A 17,842-nucleotide genomic window follows, 5' to 3' on the forward strand; every position below is an offset into this window, starting at 1 on the left:
TAGAGTTATAAATGGCATTCTAAAGGAGCAAAACCTCTTAGCTGCATTGAAATGGACTCTTATATTAAGGATCCAGTTAAAAGTAATTGAACAAATAGAAGGGTACAAATGAATTTAATGATCAAAATGAAAAGAATTGGGTAGTGACATTGTTTGCCTTTGCATCTCACTCAGCTTGGACCATTCATAGAGTTTAAGGCTGGAAGCGACCATCATCTAATCTGAATGCCTGAATAGGCAGGAGATTTTACCCGGTGATTCCTGCATCCAGACCATCAACTTGTGGCTGAGCCAATACCGTCACCTAGCTGCCATACTCATGTTCATCTGTAGATCTCAAAGCACTTTACAGTGGAGGAGGTCAGCAGCATTATCCCTATTTTACAGATAGGCATACTGAGGCACCAGGCAGTGACCGGATTTGCCCAAATTCAGCCAACAATCCAGTGACAGAGCTGGGACAGACCCAGATCTGCTGCACTTCAGCCCATTATGCTATACATGAAGCCACATTGCCTCCCCTAGAGCATAGCTCTAAGTCAAGACAATGAAGTGCTGAGACAACAGTCTCCCGGGTCACTGCCTGCTGCTAGTCATTTTCACTTTCCTGTTCTCATGCATGAGAACAAAGGGGCTATGTTTGAATTGCATACACACAAGGGAATGGCTTGTTTAAACAAACAAAAATGCATGGAAACATTTCAATACATATTCCATTTTTGTAAAAGTTCATTTATTTATAATCAACATATGGGGCCAAATTTGACCCAACCATCCCTTGAACATACATTGTAAGCTCACTGGGGAAGAGGTGACCTATTACTATGCCTTTGTACAGAGCTTGGCACAATGGGGCCCAGGTCTTGATGTCTCTGGATGATAGCAGAATACACATAAGTAACTGTACTAATGGTTGGAAACGGATGTCATACAGTACAGCTATATCAGTGATAACAATGTCAATCAGGGATGTTACATTATTTTATGGTTATTTATTAGGTGTATTGTGGCAATGCCTAGGACCCTGGTCCTGGACCAGGAGCCCCTCATGCAAGGTGCTGTACAATCACAGAGCAAAAAGATGGTCCAGTTTTACTAGTCCGTTGCTAAACATAAAGGGACAGATCCTCAGTTGGTGTAAATCACCTTACCTCCAGTTACTTCAATTAATAGCCCAGATCCTCTCCTCCTGTACTACTGCTGTGCACCACTCAGGTGCTCCTAAATGGCCGAATCTGGGCCTAAATGGCCAGCAGAGAGCATCCTCAGTGTAGGGGAGAAATCAGCTGGCATCAAGTGGTATCGTTCGCTCTTACATGAGCTGTCCCACACACATCATGGCAGCATGCTGGATGGAGTTTGCCTGGGCTATACAATTTACAGCTGGCATATGATCCCTTAGAGATCACATCCCGGTGGTGTAAGTTAGAACAGTGACTAAGATGCTCTAAATTAAGATGGGGGGCGGGGCTAGAGCAAACATGTCAGGAAAAGCAGGGAGGCATAAGTTCCCACTTAACAGCCCCCTTTCAACCCCTGCCTTTGCCAGGCATATCTCCGTGCAAAAGGCAACCTGGGCCACAGTTTCCAGAGCCCGCACGATTAGTTTACTGTGTGGTTGGCGCACAGAGTAGCTAGCTCTCAAAAACCACACCGGAGTCAGGAAAGAAACACCGCCTCGCGCCTCTCTCTTGCTTTTGGGAATGTGGATGCCTTGCTTATGAATAATCTTATTGACTGGAGTGCTTAGCAGTCAGACTGGCATCAGCCACTCCCCATTTATGGTCTGTCTGTTGAAGTGCCTTTAAAGCTTCCTCCTTTACATGACCAGTTAACCCAGTGCATGGAGATGTGCTCAGGAGCAAGGCCATAGGGTGACAAGGAGCGGGAGAGACAGATGCTTCCCTCCCACATTATCCAGGCTGAAGGAGTCCTCCAGGGAAGAGAGGAGGGCAGAGGGGTGAGCAGCGAGTGGGTAGGGATAGGCTATGGGAGAAGGAGAGAGAGGAGAAGGTGAGTGAGATAACAGGGAGGAGCAGGATAAATGAGGGCCAGCATAGGCTGAGCAAGGGGAGTGAGACACCAGAGCGAGGTAGGTACATTCAATACTGCAGCCACTACTACAGGGGGGAGGACTTGTGGCACCTTAGAGACGAACCAATTTATTTGAGCATGAGCTTTCGTGAGCTACAGCTCACTTCATCGGATGCATCGGATGCTGTAGCTCACGAAAGCTTATGCTCAAATAAATTGGTTGGTCTCTAAGGTGCCACAAGTCCTCCTTTTCTTTTTGCAAAGACAGACTAACACAGCTGTTACTCTGAAACCTACTACAGGGGGGCCATGCTGCACTTACATCACCACATCCCTGGTTGGAATCGCCCCCTCTTCAAGGTTAGATTTAAGCAATATTTCTGGGGGGAATCCATAGGATTCTTGAGGAAGCCGGGTAGGGCTTCAGGTGTCAATTAACAAACGATCTAATGGCCAATGCTGGAGTCTGGCTGGTCTCCATGGGAGAGATGCTACAGGTGCGAATTCCAATCGAGTGACGTAACTGGTGCAAACACCCCCTCTCCCCCCAGCTTTTCCCAGTGCTGAGAGTGGCTTGTTTTGGTGGAGGTGAACCCATTTAGGTTAAAAACTGATTTAAGTTAAACCCGTGTACCTCTCCTGTGTAGACAAACGCCTTGGAGAACATTTGTCTCCACATCCCTCACCTGCCAGATGGACCCACAATTTCTACACGAGGGGAGGAGGCAGGTGGATGTGGAGGGACACAGGCGGGTTCCAGAAGGAACCCCCCCGCCCTCCGAGCAGACTTGTTCCATGGGCAGCGTTTCAGTTTGCAGGCGTGGGGAGAGGGGTCCGGAAGAAGAGGCAAGCAGGCCCGCCCTTCCAAAAGATCCCTGCTCTTCCGAGAGCACAGGGTGCGCTCGCCCCCCTCTGAGAACGTCCTGATTAGAATAAAATCAGCCTTTGTCCCCCATCCCCCGCTTTTGTCCTCTCCCTCCTGAGGATGTAAAACCCCCTAATCACCTTCATTTGAATTTCAAATAACCCCCCTCCTATGCCGCTCCCCACACCCCAACTGCCTCTGAGCTGGGCATATGGAAATTTCTCCTGCCTTAGACACAGCTGCACAATGCAAATCAGCAGCCGTATGCAAATCCCGAGCAGACACCAGCACCATAGCAACCAGCTGTTTCATGGCTGGCTGTGGCTGCCTTTCTCTATCTGGGCCCCGCCCTGGGGCTGATCCCCCGGCTGTGCAGGGTGGGAGAGGCAGGAGAACTCATTGGGGTGCTGAGGGGAGTTGCACGGGATGGTGGGATGTGAGCCCCTTTGCACTACATGGTGGACTGAGAACCCACCAACTCACTTCATGAGTCGTCGGAGTAGCAGTATGAGAGGACTTGTTCCCTTGGCCTGCATTTGAACCACTGACCTAGAGGTGAAAGACTCCCTACCCCATTGAGTCTTGAGCCAATTAGCTTTAAACTGACCCTTATTATGAACAGCAGCACCTTTGGCCCCCAACAGCGATTAGTGGCCCATTACTCTAGGTGCCATACAGGTATTCAGGGGACGTCTGCACTGCGTCTGTATAGATGTACTTTCTCTACCTTTGATTGAGCCAGCCAGGTAAAAATAGCAGCGTAGCCATGGCTGGCAAGACAGCTGCCTGAGTATGTACCCAGGACCAGGGGACAGGATTGTACGTGGGCAGCTAGCAGGGGATACACTGCTATTTTTAGCACACTAGCTTGATCAAAGCTAGCCTTTGTACGTCTTCCTGAGCAGGAAATTCCACCTCCAACGGCAAAATAGGCGTTGCCACAGGGAGACACAATCCCTGCCCCAGAGAGTTTACAATCTAACTAGACAAAAGGAGGGAAAACAGTTTATTGTCCCATTTTACAGATGGGAAAACTGAGGCACTGAGATTATGTGCCTTTCCCAAGGGAATTTGTGGCAGAGCTGGGGATTGAACCTAGCTCCCCTGCCCTCTTTGCAAGACCCTAAGCACCCAGCAAAATGGATAGAGATTAATGCACTTAGGACTTCCAAAAGCAGTTGAGTGTGGACAGTAGAGAAGGGGAGAGCTTTTGGCTTGTGAAGTTTTGCCTGGTGCAGTGACTTTGGTGGCAGAGATTGCCTCCCATCTCAGGAACTGCCTCCAGTCTCTCAAGTCTCCTGCCAGTAAAGCTTGGGTGATAGCCACCCTGGCCAACAGCCTGGAGACCACCTGAGCTGAAGCTCCCTAGCTGGGGCTGTGACAACTCACATCTTCTGCAGATGGGCACAGAGGAGGACCTGGGCAGTGGGAGGATGTTGGTATGAGGCCAGGATAGGATTCAAGAGGGAGAAGATTGGTTCCCAAATCCAGGGAAACAGGCTCCTCAGGGATTATCAGAGGTATCGGGCACTTGCAATTGATTTGCCTTTGATGGGAGCTTGGCCAGATCTTTGCTTGCCCCCCCCCCCGGGAACCCAGCATCAGCACAGCGGCACAGAGCCATCCTGTGAGCCATGGGCTGTCCAGGAGGGCCCTGCGGGGTGCACCCGACTGGCAGCACAAACAGACAAAGCTGGGCTGCAGAGAGCTGTGTCTTCCTTGTTCTAGGATGCCCACACGCTGTGCTCGCCCTGGTCTCCTGCGCGGCTGTGCAGCTTCCCACTTGCCAGGTGGAGCGGGGTGGGGATGGAAGATGTTCCCAGTGCCTGCAGCCATTCAGCTGCTGACAGCTGTGTTTGAAGTGTTTCCCTGATGCACTTTTATTTAAACCTTGGCTTCCCCCACCCCACAATCCCGACTGAGCTCCAGTGAAATCAAAGGTTTCAGAGTAGCAGCTGAGTTAGTCTGTATTCGCAAAAAGAAAAGGAGGACTTGTGGCACCTTAGAGACTAACCAATTTATTTGAGCATAAGCTTTCGTGAGCTACAGCTCACTTCATCGGATGCATCGGATGCTGTAGCTCACAAAAGCTCATGCTCAAATAAATTGGTTAGTCTCTAAGGTGCCACAAGTCCTCCTTTTCTTTTAGTGAAATCAAAGCAGCAGCTCTGCTTGGTGCGACCTGCGGTTCTGATCGGAGCAGAGAGTGCACAGCAAAGGCCTGACACGAATAAATGGAGGAGAAGCTCATCTAGTCATTTCATTACACCATATACTGGTGGTTTAGACAACCACAGGACGGCGCAGCCCTCTGCTTGCTGGCTTGGAGAGCAGGGGCGACGCTGATTGGTGCTGACCCCCCTCCACTCCCTCTGAAGTCAACCCAATATTTGCTGGCATGGCCTGTGTCAATTTCCCCTGTAGGACCTGGGCTCAGAGATGCACCAAGGGACAGGCAGTAAAGGAGGCAACGAGAGAGAAAGACGCTCCACTCCCTCAGAAGCTCCACTCCCTCAGGCTGCCTTCTTTCTCCCAGAGAAAACACACACTCTCTCTCAGCCCAGACCAACAGATCCAGCACACCAGAGGGGTCTGTCCCTACCCCCATATTTTCATTTGCAGCTATCTATCCCCCCCACTCATTTCAGGATGATGATGATTTAGCATTTCGGCAGCCCCACAGCACAGAGCGGTGCCTTACAGAAAAAGACAAGGGAAGTCCCCAGCCCAGCTGCACACACTTACTCCATTAGAGGCCCCAAAGGAGAACGGGGCTCCATTGTACTAGATGCCGTTCAAACACGCAGAAAGAGGCAGTCCCAGGCCTGGTGAGTTGACCATGTAGCACAGCCCTCGTTAGCATAGGGCACTCCATAGGAGTCAGAGGGATTCCTCCCGGAAGTAAGCATTGGAGGATGGTCCTAGGCGCTAGCCTCGGTCTTGGGAGACCCAGGCATAACTCTTGGCTCCATCACAGACTTCTTGAGTGACTCAGGTAAGTACACTTACACTGCAGCTAGAGGTATAATTTACAGCTCAAGGAGACATGCGTGTACTACCTTTCGTTGAGCTCGTGCACTGAGGGTAGGTCTACACTGCAATTAAAAACCCACTGCTGTCAGATGCTGAGCACACTCACCTCCTATTAGCACTAAGGGGAGCTGAAGACGCACCCGAGTGGCTGGGGGTAACACTGAGCTGGTTGAAATTTTGTAAGACTTTTTTGTTGTTGTTGGGGCGGAGGAGGCAGGAAAGGCCTTTTTTTAAAACAATAATTTCTCATCCCAAACTGTCGACATTGTCAGAATGGTTCCTCTTGCGTCAAAAATGTCATGCCTTTTTACAAAATAAAAACGCAAAGGGTTTTTATAGCTAAATAGTTAGCACCAGTTTTTGGAGGGGTTTTTGGTAAAGGAAACATTTCACTAACTTGTTTTTTGGGGGCGGGGAATAGAAAATATGGAGGAAATTTTGAAAAAGAAAATCGAAAAATGGGTCCATTTGGAACACTTCGAAATGAAAACAAATTCCTCAGTTAATACTTTTTTCCCCCCTCTGCGAAAATAGGTCATCATATTTCAGCCAATTCTGGTAACACAGGGAAAAGTCATGAGTTATGATTTTGTTGACAATTCCCATCAGAGCCTTTAGCTGTGTTTTTTAGAACTAGAGCCAGATCGACCGAGGTATTTGGGTGCTTGAAGAGGCAGATACGTGCCTAACCTGCTTTGGCACTTTAGAAAATCCCAGATGCCGAACTCCCATTAAAAGTCAATGAAAATAAATGCAATTCCCAGTAGGTACCTATCTGCATCTCTAGGTGTTTGTAAATCTGGCCCTAGTAATTTTCCATTCTTTATAGTTACAATATTTGTAGCTTGGTAACTCTTCCTGTGAGGAGGCAAGACTCCTTGGGGGCTGTTTGGTTTGTTCCAACTTACTAGATCCTTTAAAAATGGAAGAAAACCAGCCCTCAATTAACAAGCCTTTCAAGGAGGATTTCTCCATTTGGAGCTCATAAGCCAAATAGGTTACTATTATGAATTGCAATCGTCTTCCCCTGGCAGCGTGAATCAGTGAAAATAAAATGAACTTTTTTGAGGAAGTTCAGTAAACTGTCTGGTTATTTATTAATTCACAGAATAAGAGCTAAAAACAGGTTTTAAAAAATAAAATATAGGGCCAGATCCCTACAATTGGCTTAGATCCATTGGCATCAGCGGAGAGATCGGACACACAAAACTCAGCCGGAAAGCCCGATCCTGCGCTGAGCACCCTTACATTCCATTGTGGTCTTGGGGGGAAAGGGGAGCCAAGAGCTCTTAGCAATTCAAAGGATCCAGGCTTGGTGGTTTGTTGTAGCTGGGCAAAGGTCCTGGGGGCAACACTGAGAAGCTAGAATTTCACTGCAGTATCTGCTCCCATGTTGTCACAGTCTCCCCCTAGTCTGTTCACTTCTGAAGATCCTGAACATATCAGGCAGCTACAGAGGTTGCATTAAGAGAGTCTCTGAAAAATTACCAACCAATTCATTCTTCTGATGGAACAGAGGCATTTCTTCCACGACTGAATGGAAGATCTTTACAGATTTGTATTTCTCTGCATGGCTTCAAGGCCCTCAAAGCAGTATTCATTCATCTCCGATTATTCATTCATGTTTTTAAATAAAGGTGCTTTACCTTGCGCACTTTCACTTCCAACTCATCACTACAAGGAGGATCTATTTTCAGGTTTAAAAGACACCTAGTTACTAAGCTAATTTAAAATGAACGTATTTTATCGAGTAAGCCCAATTCTGATCTCAGCTATACAAGTTTTATATCAATGGCACTCCACTGACTTCAGCAGAAATTACTCTGCAATTAACCAAGTGCAACAGATCAAAATCAAGCCCAATCACTATGTAAAGAACTGATACTAGAAAGAGAGCTTGACTCATGTAATGAGCTAAAGATCCCCGGGCTTGAAACAATTAAAAAGAGATTGTTGCTATCTTCCAGGAAATATAGGGCCAGAATTTCACAAGAGTTCAACATCCGTGTAGGCACCATAACAACAAGCCAGACTGGCGGCACATTGGGTTCAGGGCTGTTTTGAATATCTGGCCCACATTGTGAGCACAGAACACTTAAAAATCTAGCCCTGAGTTCTTCTGAAAATCTGGGGTGAAATCCTGAAATGGGACTTTTGACATTGACTTCAGTGGAGTGAGGATTCTAACCCAGCCCGTCTATACAGAAATTTGCACTAACTAAAGGAGGCATTCCTGGCTAACCCAACAGAATTTTTCCACTTCTAAATTCTAATATCTGAATAAAGGGCTAGTTCACGTCCTATTAAAATGCGTTTAGGATTATTTTCTTGTTCGCATTTAAAACTCTGTTTTGGTTGTAATGCAGACAGGGATTCTTTACTGATTTCAGCTGCAAAAGAGCCCTGCACATTGGATAGGTAATGTTGTACCAAGATCTTTGGAGTATCTGGCTACATCACAACGGATGCTGCTGGGTTCTGAGAATGTTTTGAAATTTTGGTAAACATTTTGTGGAAGCGAAGCCTTTTTGAAAACCTGGCCCAAGTTGTGAGTGCCAGCCACTTTTAACTCTGACCCGGAGCTCTTTGGAATCTTTGTCCCTAAGTCAAAGCACTGAAGTAAAATGACTGCCAGATTAATCCCTGTTGTAACTTTACTGATTCCAGTGACATATACACCAAGGAGGAATGTGACCCTGGGAGTTTTGTCTGAGTAAAGACTCCTGAACAGGCCCTGAAATGCAATAAAGAGCTATCTGTGCAAGGTTGGGTACTTCAAGACTATATTAACATTATTAAACCTTTGACCGCCCGTCTCTTTTGGTGCTTAATCATGTTGAACATTACTGAGCTTTGAACTGGTTAACAGCTATTAAGAAAAGATCTTTCATTCCCATCTGGGTGTGAGCTCAGCTTTACCCCAGTGTGGATTCTTGACCAACACACAAGCTGGTTTGAGGAGTCGGACGCAAAGCACAGAATGCAACGTCCAACAATGCACGCCTCCCCCTTCGAGCACCCCACGTCCTGGGATAGTCTCTTACCTGGTTCCACTTGGTCATGTTCATTCTGCGCTTCTGTGGAGTCTGCCACATTGCCACTCATCCTGAGTGCTGAAAAGAAGGCACAACTGATTTTAATAACAGACCCAGGCAACAGGCACATGTGGCTTCCACTGAACAACGCAAATCAATGTGTAATTACAATAAGCCATCAGACTTTCAAATTCTTGCTTCCTCAGCATAGAATATTCATCAGCTCTGAGGACACCTTTTCCCTCCTGTTGCTCTCCGCATGTCCCTCATTCCTTTCTCCCTCCTCAATATACCACTGGGCTTCTCACCTTTTGCGTCGTATGTTTCCAGCATCAGAGTGGCAATCGGGGTGCAAGCTCTCCTTTCCTTATTGGCCTTTCCCCAGAGTTTATTACACTGGTTTCTTGACTGCGTTACCCAGGGAGAAAGGGCTCTACCATTGCTCCTCAGTTTGGGGCTCAATCACTGACTCTCCTGACTTCTTTCCACAACTTTCCCCCTCTCCCATCGTTCGTTTAGCAACAACGTGTCCGGTGCTGTACAAAACATACAGTAAAGATGGGCCCTAAAAGAGGCTCGCACAGTGATGAGGAGATGGAGCAGGAGAGGGAATACTTTAGAGGTGAGTCTCTCTCGCTCCTGCCAGTTACCTCCCCAATTCAATTTGCCTTTCTCCGTCTCGCCCTCATCTTGATCACGGCTCCCCCCACATCCTCCCCAGGCCCATGCTTGTTCCTTAATGTCCAAAAACACAGAGCATACCACTTCATGGCATAGTGACGTCCCAAAGACAATCGGAGCAATCTGCCACCTAACTCCAGCGTTTCTGCCGGAGCCCTTTTTATGTCAATAAATCAAACATTTACCCTTAAAGTGACAGCTGCCACCACGCCTGGGGTCAGAACCTTCTTCAGGGACAGCTGAAAGAAAGGGAAGGGGGAGAAATAGTCAACTTTGCCCAAACTTGCCGTTTAGGTCCTCCCTTATTAAAGAGCCGAAGCACAGAATCAATCGAAGAAGGAAGAATACAATAGTCAAATTCACATGGACCCCCCCCCCCCGGATCCAGGAGAATTTTAACTCTTTCCAACCTAGTTGGACAAATAAAAAAAAAAGAAGAACTGATTAATTTGCATAGGCTTCCAGCAGCCAATCCTCATTGAGGAGATAGGCTGATTTGCATGAGGTCATAATAATACCATGTGCAAGCTACATGTGTGCACTCAAGTAGTTTGGCCGGGATAAAAGAAGCAGGTGGAAACCTTCCCCTTAAAGAGACATTGCCTGAATTAGGCAAACTTTTTTAAAAGCATAAACCAATTATTTTCATGCAGCAAGGAAAGAGAAGAAATTAATACTGCTTTCATATCCAATCCCCATCGTTACTAACGCTAACGTTGCTTGGCAATATTCCAATGAAGCTTTTCGTTTTTCAATAGAAAATGCCTTTTTTTGACCAAATTAAAGTTGTTTTTTTTTTTTTTTATTGTGGTCAACATTTTTCATGGCCAACAAAAGGTTTCAAAATGGAAAATTAGGTTTCATTTTGGTGGAGGAGAAAAGTAACACCCCCACTTTTTAAGCTGTTTTCTACCGGAATAAAAATTAAAAAGTCGGTGGAAAGGGTTTCTTTCTTACCAAAACTCCACTGGGGCCTGGATTTTGGTTGGGGGTCTTTAGACAATAATAATAAGAATAAGAATATAACCAATTGTACTGCCGTCCTGCCTAGAATCCCAGGCTGAGACCGAGGTGACAGCTGATTGAGAAGTGATTTTTATTCCCATGAAACCTACTGACAAAAAAACAAAAACAGATTTTTGTTTTGTCAAAAAAAAATTATTTTTCAAAAGTTTTTGGGGTTTCAACAAAACAAAAATAGAAAAGCTCCCAAAACTAAAAACAAACAAGCAAAAAATGGTTTTTGCAACAATCTCCACCCCCACCCCCATTAATACAAAACCAACATGGAAATTTCCATTTGGATAAAAACGCCATTTAAAAAACAGTTAAAAAAACCCCAAAATGCCTAGTATTTCTTGAATATCCAGGACAGTGGTGTTCAACCTTTTTGCGGACACCTAAAAAGTTTTGAATGGAGCTGCGGACTCCTTTGGAGCTCTTAGACAGTCTGTGGACCCCAGGGGTCCGTGGACCATGGATTGAAAACCACTGATCTGGACTGTTGATTCGGATTTTGTTTGCAGCAATATAACTCCGTTGGTTTTAGGAGAGTTACTCCTTATTTACACCAGCAGGAGAGAGGATTCAGGCCCTCTGTTGTAATTTTTTGGGTGGAGATGGTTGGTCCCAGCTGCAGGGCTGCAACTCTCATGGTTTTCTTGCCAGCTTTGTGATATTTGCTGCTTCTGTTAAAGTCCCAGCTCCTGGAGTCAGGTAGTTTTCCGAGACTCAAGTAAGTACATTTCTAGCCCTTGTGGTTGAGAAGCAGAAAAAGTGACCCCCTTCCCCCCCCCACAGGCTCAAACAGCAAAAAGCAAATAAACCCCTCCCCACCCCAATTTTTTTCTTTAATCTTATGATTTTTAAGACAATCTCATAATTTTTGCGGGAAGCTGGCTCCTGATTTTTGGAAATGATGCTGCTGCTGACATCCTTGGAGGATTCCCTTAAAGCTGGCGAGAAATAAACCCACGTGTAGATGGCTAAGGAGATGCCAGGCTGCTCTGTGCTAAAGGAAACACCTGTTTATTTACAGCTTAAGAGCCCTCCCAATAAACATGCGACATTTAGCCTGCATGATAAAACAGACACATCAATAAACTTGCAGCAAACAATCAATTCCTCCAGATAAAGTCTGTGGCTAGACTGGAAGCCAATTTAAATTCATAATCTTCCTACAGTTTCGTGTTTCCACTACAGCTTTGCTAGCTAGGACATTTCACACAGAATAAGCAGGGCAATCAAAATAAATGGGGAAAATAACGATGTGGATCTGTTTTAAAGCCCTTGCCTGCTGGGATGTCCTGAGTTAAAGGCAGTCACTGTGGTATACTCCACATGAGAAAAGGTTTGCTGACTAGATATAGGTCTCCCAGCAAATCCTCTTTGTGGAGAGGCAACTTCTCTGCATAGTGCTTTTGCTGTTATAGTTTATATCAGTTCTACAAATAAAATAAGCTATATTAGCAAACACTCCTTTTTGCTGGTATGACTGAGTCCAGTTTTACTTCTATAATGATAAGCAGCGTCGTTGCAGCCGTGTTGGTCCCGGAATATTAGACACACAAGATGGGTGAGGAAATATCTTTTATTGGACTGGTATTACCTCATCCATCTTGTCTCTTTGGTATCACAATGTCATTTAAAAAAAACCCCAAAACCTGTCAGCTCATTTTACCAAGGGTAGATCTGGCCTTTGGCTTAAAGAGGCACTATTAAGCAAAAAGTTATATTGGCTGACATTTTCAAATGGAGCCTACGGAATTTCCCAATGCACATAAGCACCGAATTCACACAGGCACCTCACCAACAGAAGTTGGTCCAATAAAAGATATTTTGCCTTACCTGCCTTGCCTCTCTAATTCACACAGACGCCTTTGAAAATTCCATCCATTGTCAACACAAAAAGCAAATAAAAAACACCTTATACCTCCCACCCTCACCCCCTGCAAATTAAAACCCGTACAAACAAACAAGCCAAACGTTTTCCCAAATCTGATCATATATCAGGGCAATATTTTCAAACCGAGGAGCTAAAGGTAGGCTCCTACTCCCATATTTAGGCACCTAAATGATAGCAGGCTGATTTTCAAAGATGTTGTGATCCTCTGAACCACTCAATGCCAACAGGTTCACTGGGCTATAAAACGAACTCCTATCAGGCCTGACAAACTCACTGTACTTAACCCATGGCTGTCAGAGTATTTATCCGTAAAGAGTGTTAGGTAAGACCTTAAATGAAAGCGAAGCTTATGTTGGTCATTAATATCAATTACGTGATGGGCGTACGGCTTCTATTCAAGGAGTTGAGTGTAGGTACTGAAAAATATATCCAGAGAGTCTGCATTGAGGTAGGTGTCTCCAGCAGAGACAGGTTCGGTCTCAGACCAAGACTTTGTCCATCTAGCTCACTGACACGTAAATGAAGCATTGTACTACTTCACAACAGGCCTGCCAATTGCAGTTTGAACTGCATGCTAATAAAGACCAGCAAGACGTGTAACTAACAGGAACAGACAGGCAAGGGGGAGAAGTGTCTTATCTGATGGTGCACTTCAAAGGTTCAGTGGGCTAGAACTGGGCGACAAGTAACACGTTTTGGGATTCAGGCATTGGGGAAACCTCTCGATGGGCCTGGGATGTTCATGAATGCTTGGATCCTGGTGTTGACTGAAAACTAGCAGCTCGGTCGAAGAATGGCTCCTTGGGAGAAAAATCTACTTTGTTATACAGGAAAGGGAATCACTCATAAGCGTAGACCTAGGATTGCATTTTGCCTGTGCAACTATTTCTATTTCCACTTATAATCCTTACTCACTCGAACTCTTAAATCTTAACTTTTAGTAATACATTTACGATTGTTTCACTGTAAATATAGGCCAGTGCTGAGACATTAGAAAGGACCTGATCCTGAGCTGTGCCAGTCACAGTGCTCCTTCAGCACAGCTTACCTGGTAATTTCTGTGAGTGGCCAGTGACAGGGGCTGGCCCCCGCAGGGAGCACTCTGAGCACTCATGGGATGGTGTGCACCAATCATGAGCTGAAAAGAGAGCGGGGGCGGCCTTCGGGGACCTGGAAGGCAGTGCTTGTGTGGCCAGAGGCTGCTGGTTTCAGGGAGCTGAGCTACAGTGGGCAAAGATAAGACTGCTTCATGTTAGAGGCAAGTAGCGGTGAGGGGCCTTACAACTCTGGTGCCCTTGGGGAGCATGGCAGGTGCTGAGCACCCACAACTTGCCCTAAAGTCAATGGGACTTGCAAAGGTTCAGTACCACTGAGGATTGGCCCAACCTTATTTATTGAGGTGCCTACATGTGGCTTTAGAACCCTGCCTTTAGTACATACTCCACCCCCGCCCACAGAGAAAACATTGGCCGCAGATGGCAAAAAATATTTAAAAACATTGAACACCCTTCCTATCATAAATGGAAAAGACATTTCTCAGTTGGTGGAAGTCTACTGATTTCAAGGCAGTTACGCCAGCAGGGAATTTGGTTGAACAACGAAACTAGCCAAATCAGTGGAGCTGGTTGGGAATTGTCTGACAAAACGTTTTGGTGGAAAGGCTCATGTCTGATGAATTTTTCAATTACAATTTTTTTTCCCCCCGAAGAGCTTTGAAGTTGTCAAAGCATTCTAAATGGAAAAAAATCCAGGCTTAGCGTTCTTTGCATTTTGAAATTTAAGCTAATAGTTTTAATTATTTTTTAAATGGTCAAAATCAAACCAAAACGTTTTGACATCCACGTTTCAGGTAACCGAAACCAAAACATTTCTCAATATCTGGATATTTTTGAGATTTCAGCTTTTTTGTCCAGATTCTGGAGAGGAAATTTTTTCAAAATCTAAAAAAAATGGTTGAGAGATGGGAAACCAGTTCCCTGCCCAGCTCTATTAGTCAGTTTTACTTCTGTATGTAACCACTTTCACCAGCTGTCTTTCCTGCCCGACAATTTGCAGAGTTTAGGCTGCAAACCATAAGAGGGAAGGTTTCCATCCGGACAAAAACAAACAGTTTTCATTGGAATTTAACAAGCCATTGAGACATTTCTATAGATCATAGATTTTTTTTTTTAAAGTCTTACAAAAACCTAACTACTTGGGTTAAATGAGAGTGGCTGGGGATTTGATTTTAAAATCAAAACAATACTTTTTAAAGATCTTTAGATCACCCGCAGATTGTGGGTCAGATCCTCAACAGGTATAAATCAGTGAAGTCAATAAGTTTTGCTGATTTACACCAGCTGAGGTTCTGGCCCAGTATATTTAGCCTGAATGTCAATGCTCTTGTTATTTGGAAAAAAATCCTTTTCCTCCCTCACTTATTGCTGACATAGGAGACTGGATTTGGGTGTTTTAATTGCAACATTCAAATAGCTCAAGGGCCAGTGCAGCGTGTAAGGACAACGGGTCCCTGCTTTATTTCAGGTCCCTGAATCTTCATCCATTGCTCTGGAGAAAAAAAGAACCTCAAACTTTAGCTCTTGGGAGGTGAAATCTCAGAGACTGGTTCAAAGTACATTGAAATGAATGGGAGTCTTTTTAGTGACCTAAATGGGCTTTGGGGCAGTTTGCTTTTAACTTCCTCCATCAAGGTTTTTGGTCAAGCGGGGGCTGTCTGAGCAACCAGCAGCATCCACGACACCATGGCATTCCTGATTCAAAAGCAGAGTGATGAGCTGGAGTCAGCAGTCCCGTCCACTCCCAGGACTTAGGGAACTCCGGTGAGGTAACACGAAGCCACTCAGATTTCAGATAGTTGTCTGGGAGCCTGAGAGAACCACAGGGTCAGGTCTGTGGCCAGCCACCTCAATAAAGAATCCACCTTCTATTGTCTGCAGCCAAATCCGCCCCGCTCTCTGTGATGAGAGAAATGAGCAGGGGGGGGGGTCTCCTGCCACCCTCTGAAGGCTGGGAACCCTGACTGGTGCATGCAACATTTCATTGCAGTTCTGGGACAGGGTCCGTGGAACGTTCACAATGTACAGAAAAATTGTTTTTAATCATAGCACGGAGAAGGCGTGTATGTGTGTGTGTGTGTGTAGACAAGCCACAGATTTTTGAGGGCCTTCACTTTTGTGTGCATGTGAACACCTTGGGCCTGATTTTCAAAGGCGCCACTGAGCACTGTCTGCTCCCACTGACAACATTTTGAAAATCAGGCCCATCATGGGATCCCAAAAATCCATGGCTACCTTGTAAACATCTGGCCCCGAGGACTGGGCAGGGTGCTCAGCCTTACCCCAAGAGCATGAGAGGGTTTAGAGAGGGAGAAGCCTGCCCTGATCAAACGTATCAGGCCCAATCCAGCCTGGGTGAAAATCAAATGACTTTGATGGAGCTGCTCCCCCTTCTACCAGGACTTCTGTCCCTCCCTGGGCAGAGCCGGTTCACTGAACTCGGTTTCCCTCCTGCTCTCATAAACCCCTGTGTTTAAAATGACACCCCCAGCCCAGGTACTCTCACAGCAGTGTCACAGTGCACAGCAGTGGGCTTAGCAATCTCCTGTCACCAGGGGTGTGTGTGGGGGGGGTGGAGGGATGTGTGTGTGTATTTACACCCACAGAGATACACACACTGAAGTGCCCCATGCTGATAGCTGCACAATGGACTGACCCAAAGATGCCTACGCTCGGATGCGGACACTAGCCTATGCCCGGATGCACGCAGCTCTCCACACCAGCAAAGAAATGCATCCCCAGATAATATACACCAGCACACACGTCGACACGGACATATGCCTGCATGTACTCCAGCAGGCATACGTCCTGCCGGATCTCTAGGGGCTTGTTTTCCCTGTAGATTTAACTTGAGCGTTGCCCCTAACTCGAGTCCTGTCCACACACAAAACCCCCTAAACTCGAATACAGTGGTGCTTCTAATGCGAGCTGGCTGGCCTGTCGGTGGGGGACAGGCTGCAGCTAAAGTGAGCACAATGCCTCAGCTGCTAACACAGCCATGCTGTGCGGCTGGAGGGTTATTTCCCAGGTCTACACTCAGAAGTTAGGCCAAGCCGACTGTGTCTGAAAAACGCACGCTCCTGAGTGACCCACCGCACGGCCCAGACAGTGCTAGCAACAGCAGTGGAAGAATCCCTCCTGTCCCCATAGGTCACGGGTTCTCAAACTTTTGTGCTGGTGACCCCTTTCACAAAGCAAGCCTCTGAGCGCAGCCCCCCGCCCCTGATAAATTAACCACGTATATTTAGCACCATTATAAATGCTGGAGGCAAAGCGGGGTTTGGGGTGGAGGCTGACAGCTCGCGACCCCCCCCCATGTAATAACTTTGTGACCCCCTGAGAGGTCCCGACCCCCAGTTTGAGAACCCCTGCCCTAGCGGGTGTCTTCACACTGAGGTGCGAGGGCAGCACTGCTGTAGCGTTTCAAGTGTAGACAACCCCTCAGAGCAGCCACCCTCTCTGCCGCTAGGCTAGCTGGAGAGGAGCTCTGCAGTGGAGATATGCACGTGAGCCCCAGCACGCCCACCTCAGCCAGTCAGGCTTTTGCCTGACAATCCCTGCTAGTTTCCTTTCCCCTCAATGACTCCCGTCATCATTTGCCCCAGCCCCATCCACCCAAACACCTCCCTCTCCCCCAGTCCCCCCCATTCCTTCTGTCGTCTCTGCCCCCTTTTCTCTCTCCAGCTCTCAGCAACCAAACCTGACCCCCGCATCCTTCAACGGCCGCCGCACCTATAACCCCTCGGAGCTGCTAACTCATGGCATGCCTATCCTCAGAACCACCACCTGCCTCAACATGGCAGGGGACCTGATTCAGTGGAATCCCAGGCCACCCCCAACCTGACTCCGAAACCTCTGCTTCCTGCTGGGTTACCCCAGAGACCATCCTCCCTCCCTCCCTCTTACCCGTGTGCACAGAATCCAGATTCACCATCCTGCTGGTGGGACAGAATCCACAGCGCGCCCAGCCTCCTGCAGCCAGCCCCACACTGGCCTGTGGGGCTGCCAGTTTGCCCCCACCTCTGAAGCCGGGCTCAAGTCAGCTCCAAAGCACCTACACCTGCATTGCCCGGCGACACACTGAGCCAGGTGAGCATGCTGTGCCCTTGTGGCCACGCCCCCCCGCCCTCCTGCTTGGCAGCATGCTGCTGCTCCGAGATCCTGGCATGCAGCCCATGCAAAACGCCAGGATTTGCATATTAGTAACTCTGGAACTGTTGAACCCCTGCAGCAC

The 17,842-nt window shown here is 46.9% G+C and overlaps 1 protein-coding gene across 1 annotated transcript in view; it reads right to left on the minus strand.

The window, feature by feature from the left end:
• POU2F3 (POU class 2 homeobox 3) overlaps positions 1–17,551 on the minus strand; it is a 61,131-nt gene extending 43,580 nt beyond the window's left edge. The window contains exons 1-3 of the mRNA XM_084611678.1: positions 17,515–17,551; positions 9,834–9,887; positions 8,977–9,045 (exon numbers count right to left, since the gene is read on the minus strand). Coding sequence (XP_084467804.1) covers positions 8,977–9,045; positions 9,834–9,887; positions 17,515–17,542 — 151 coding nt within the window. The 5' untranslated portion in view covers positions 17,543–17,551. The remainder of the gene's footprint in view (positions 1–8,976; positions 9,046–9,833; positions 9,888–17,514) is intronic.
• Positions 17,552–17,842: the final 291 nt, after the last annotated feature.

Source organism: Lepidochelys olivacea, assembly GCF_965140295.1.
Source record: "Lepidochelys olivacea isolate rLepOli2 genome assembly, chromosome: 22".
Lineage (NCBI taxonomy): Eukaryota > Metazoa > Chordata > Testudines > Cheloniidae > Lepidochelys > Lepidochelys olivacea.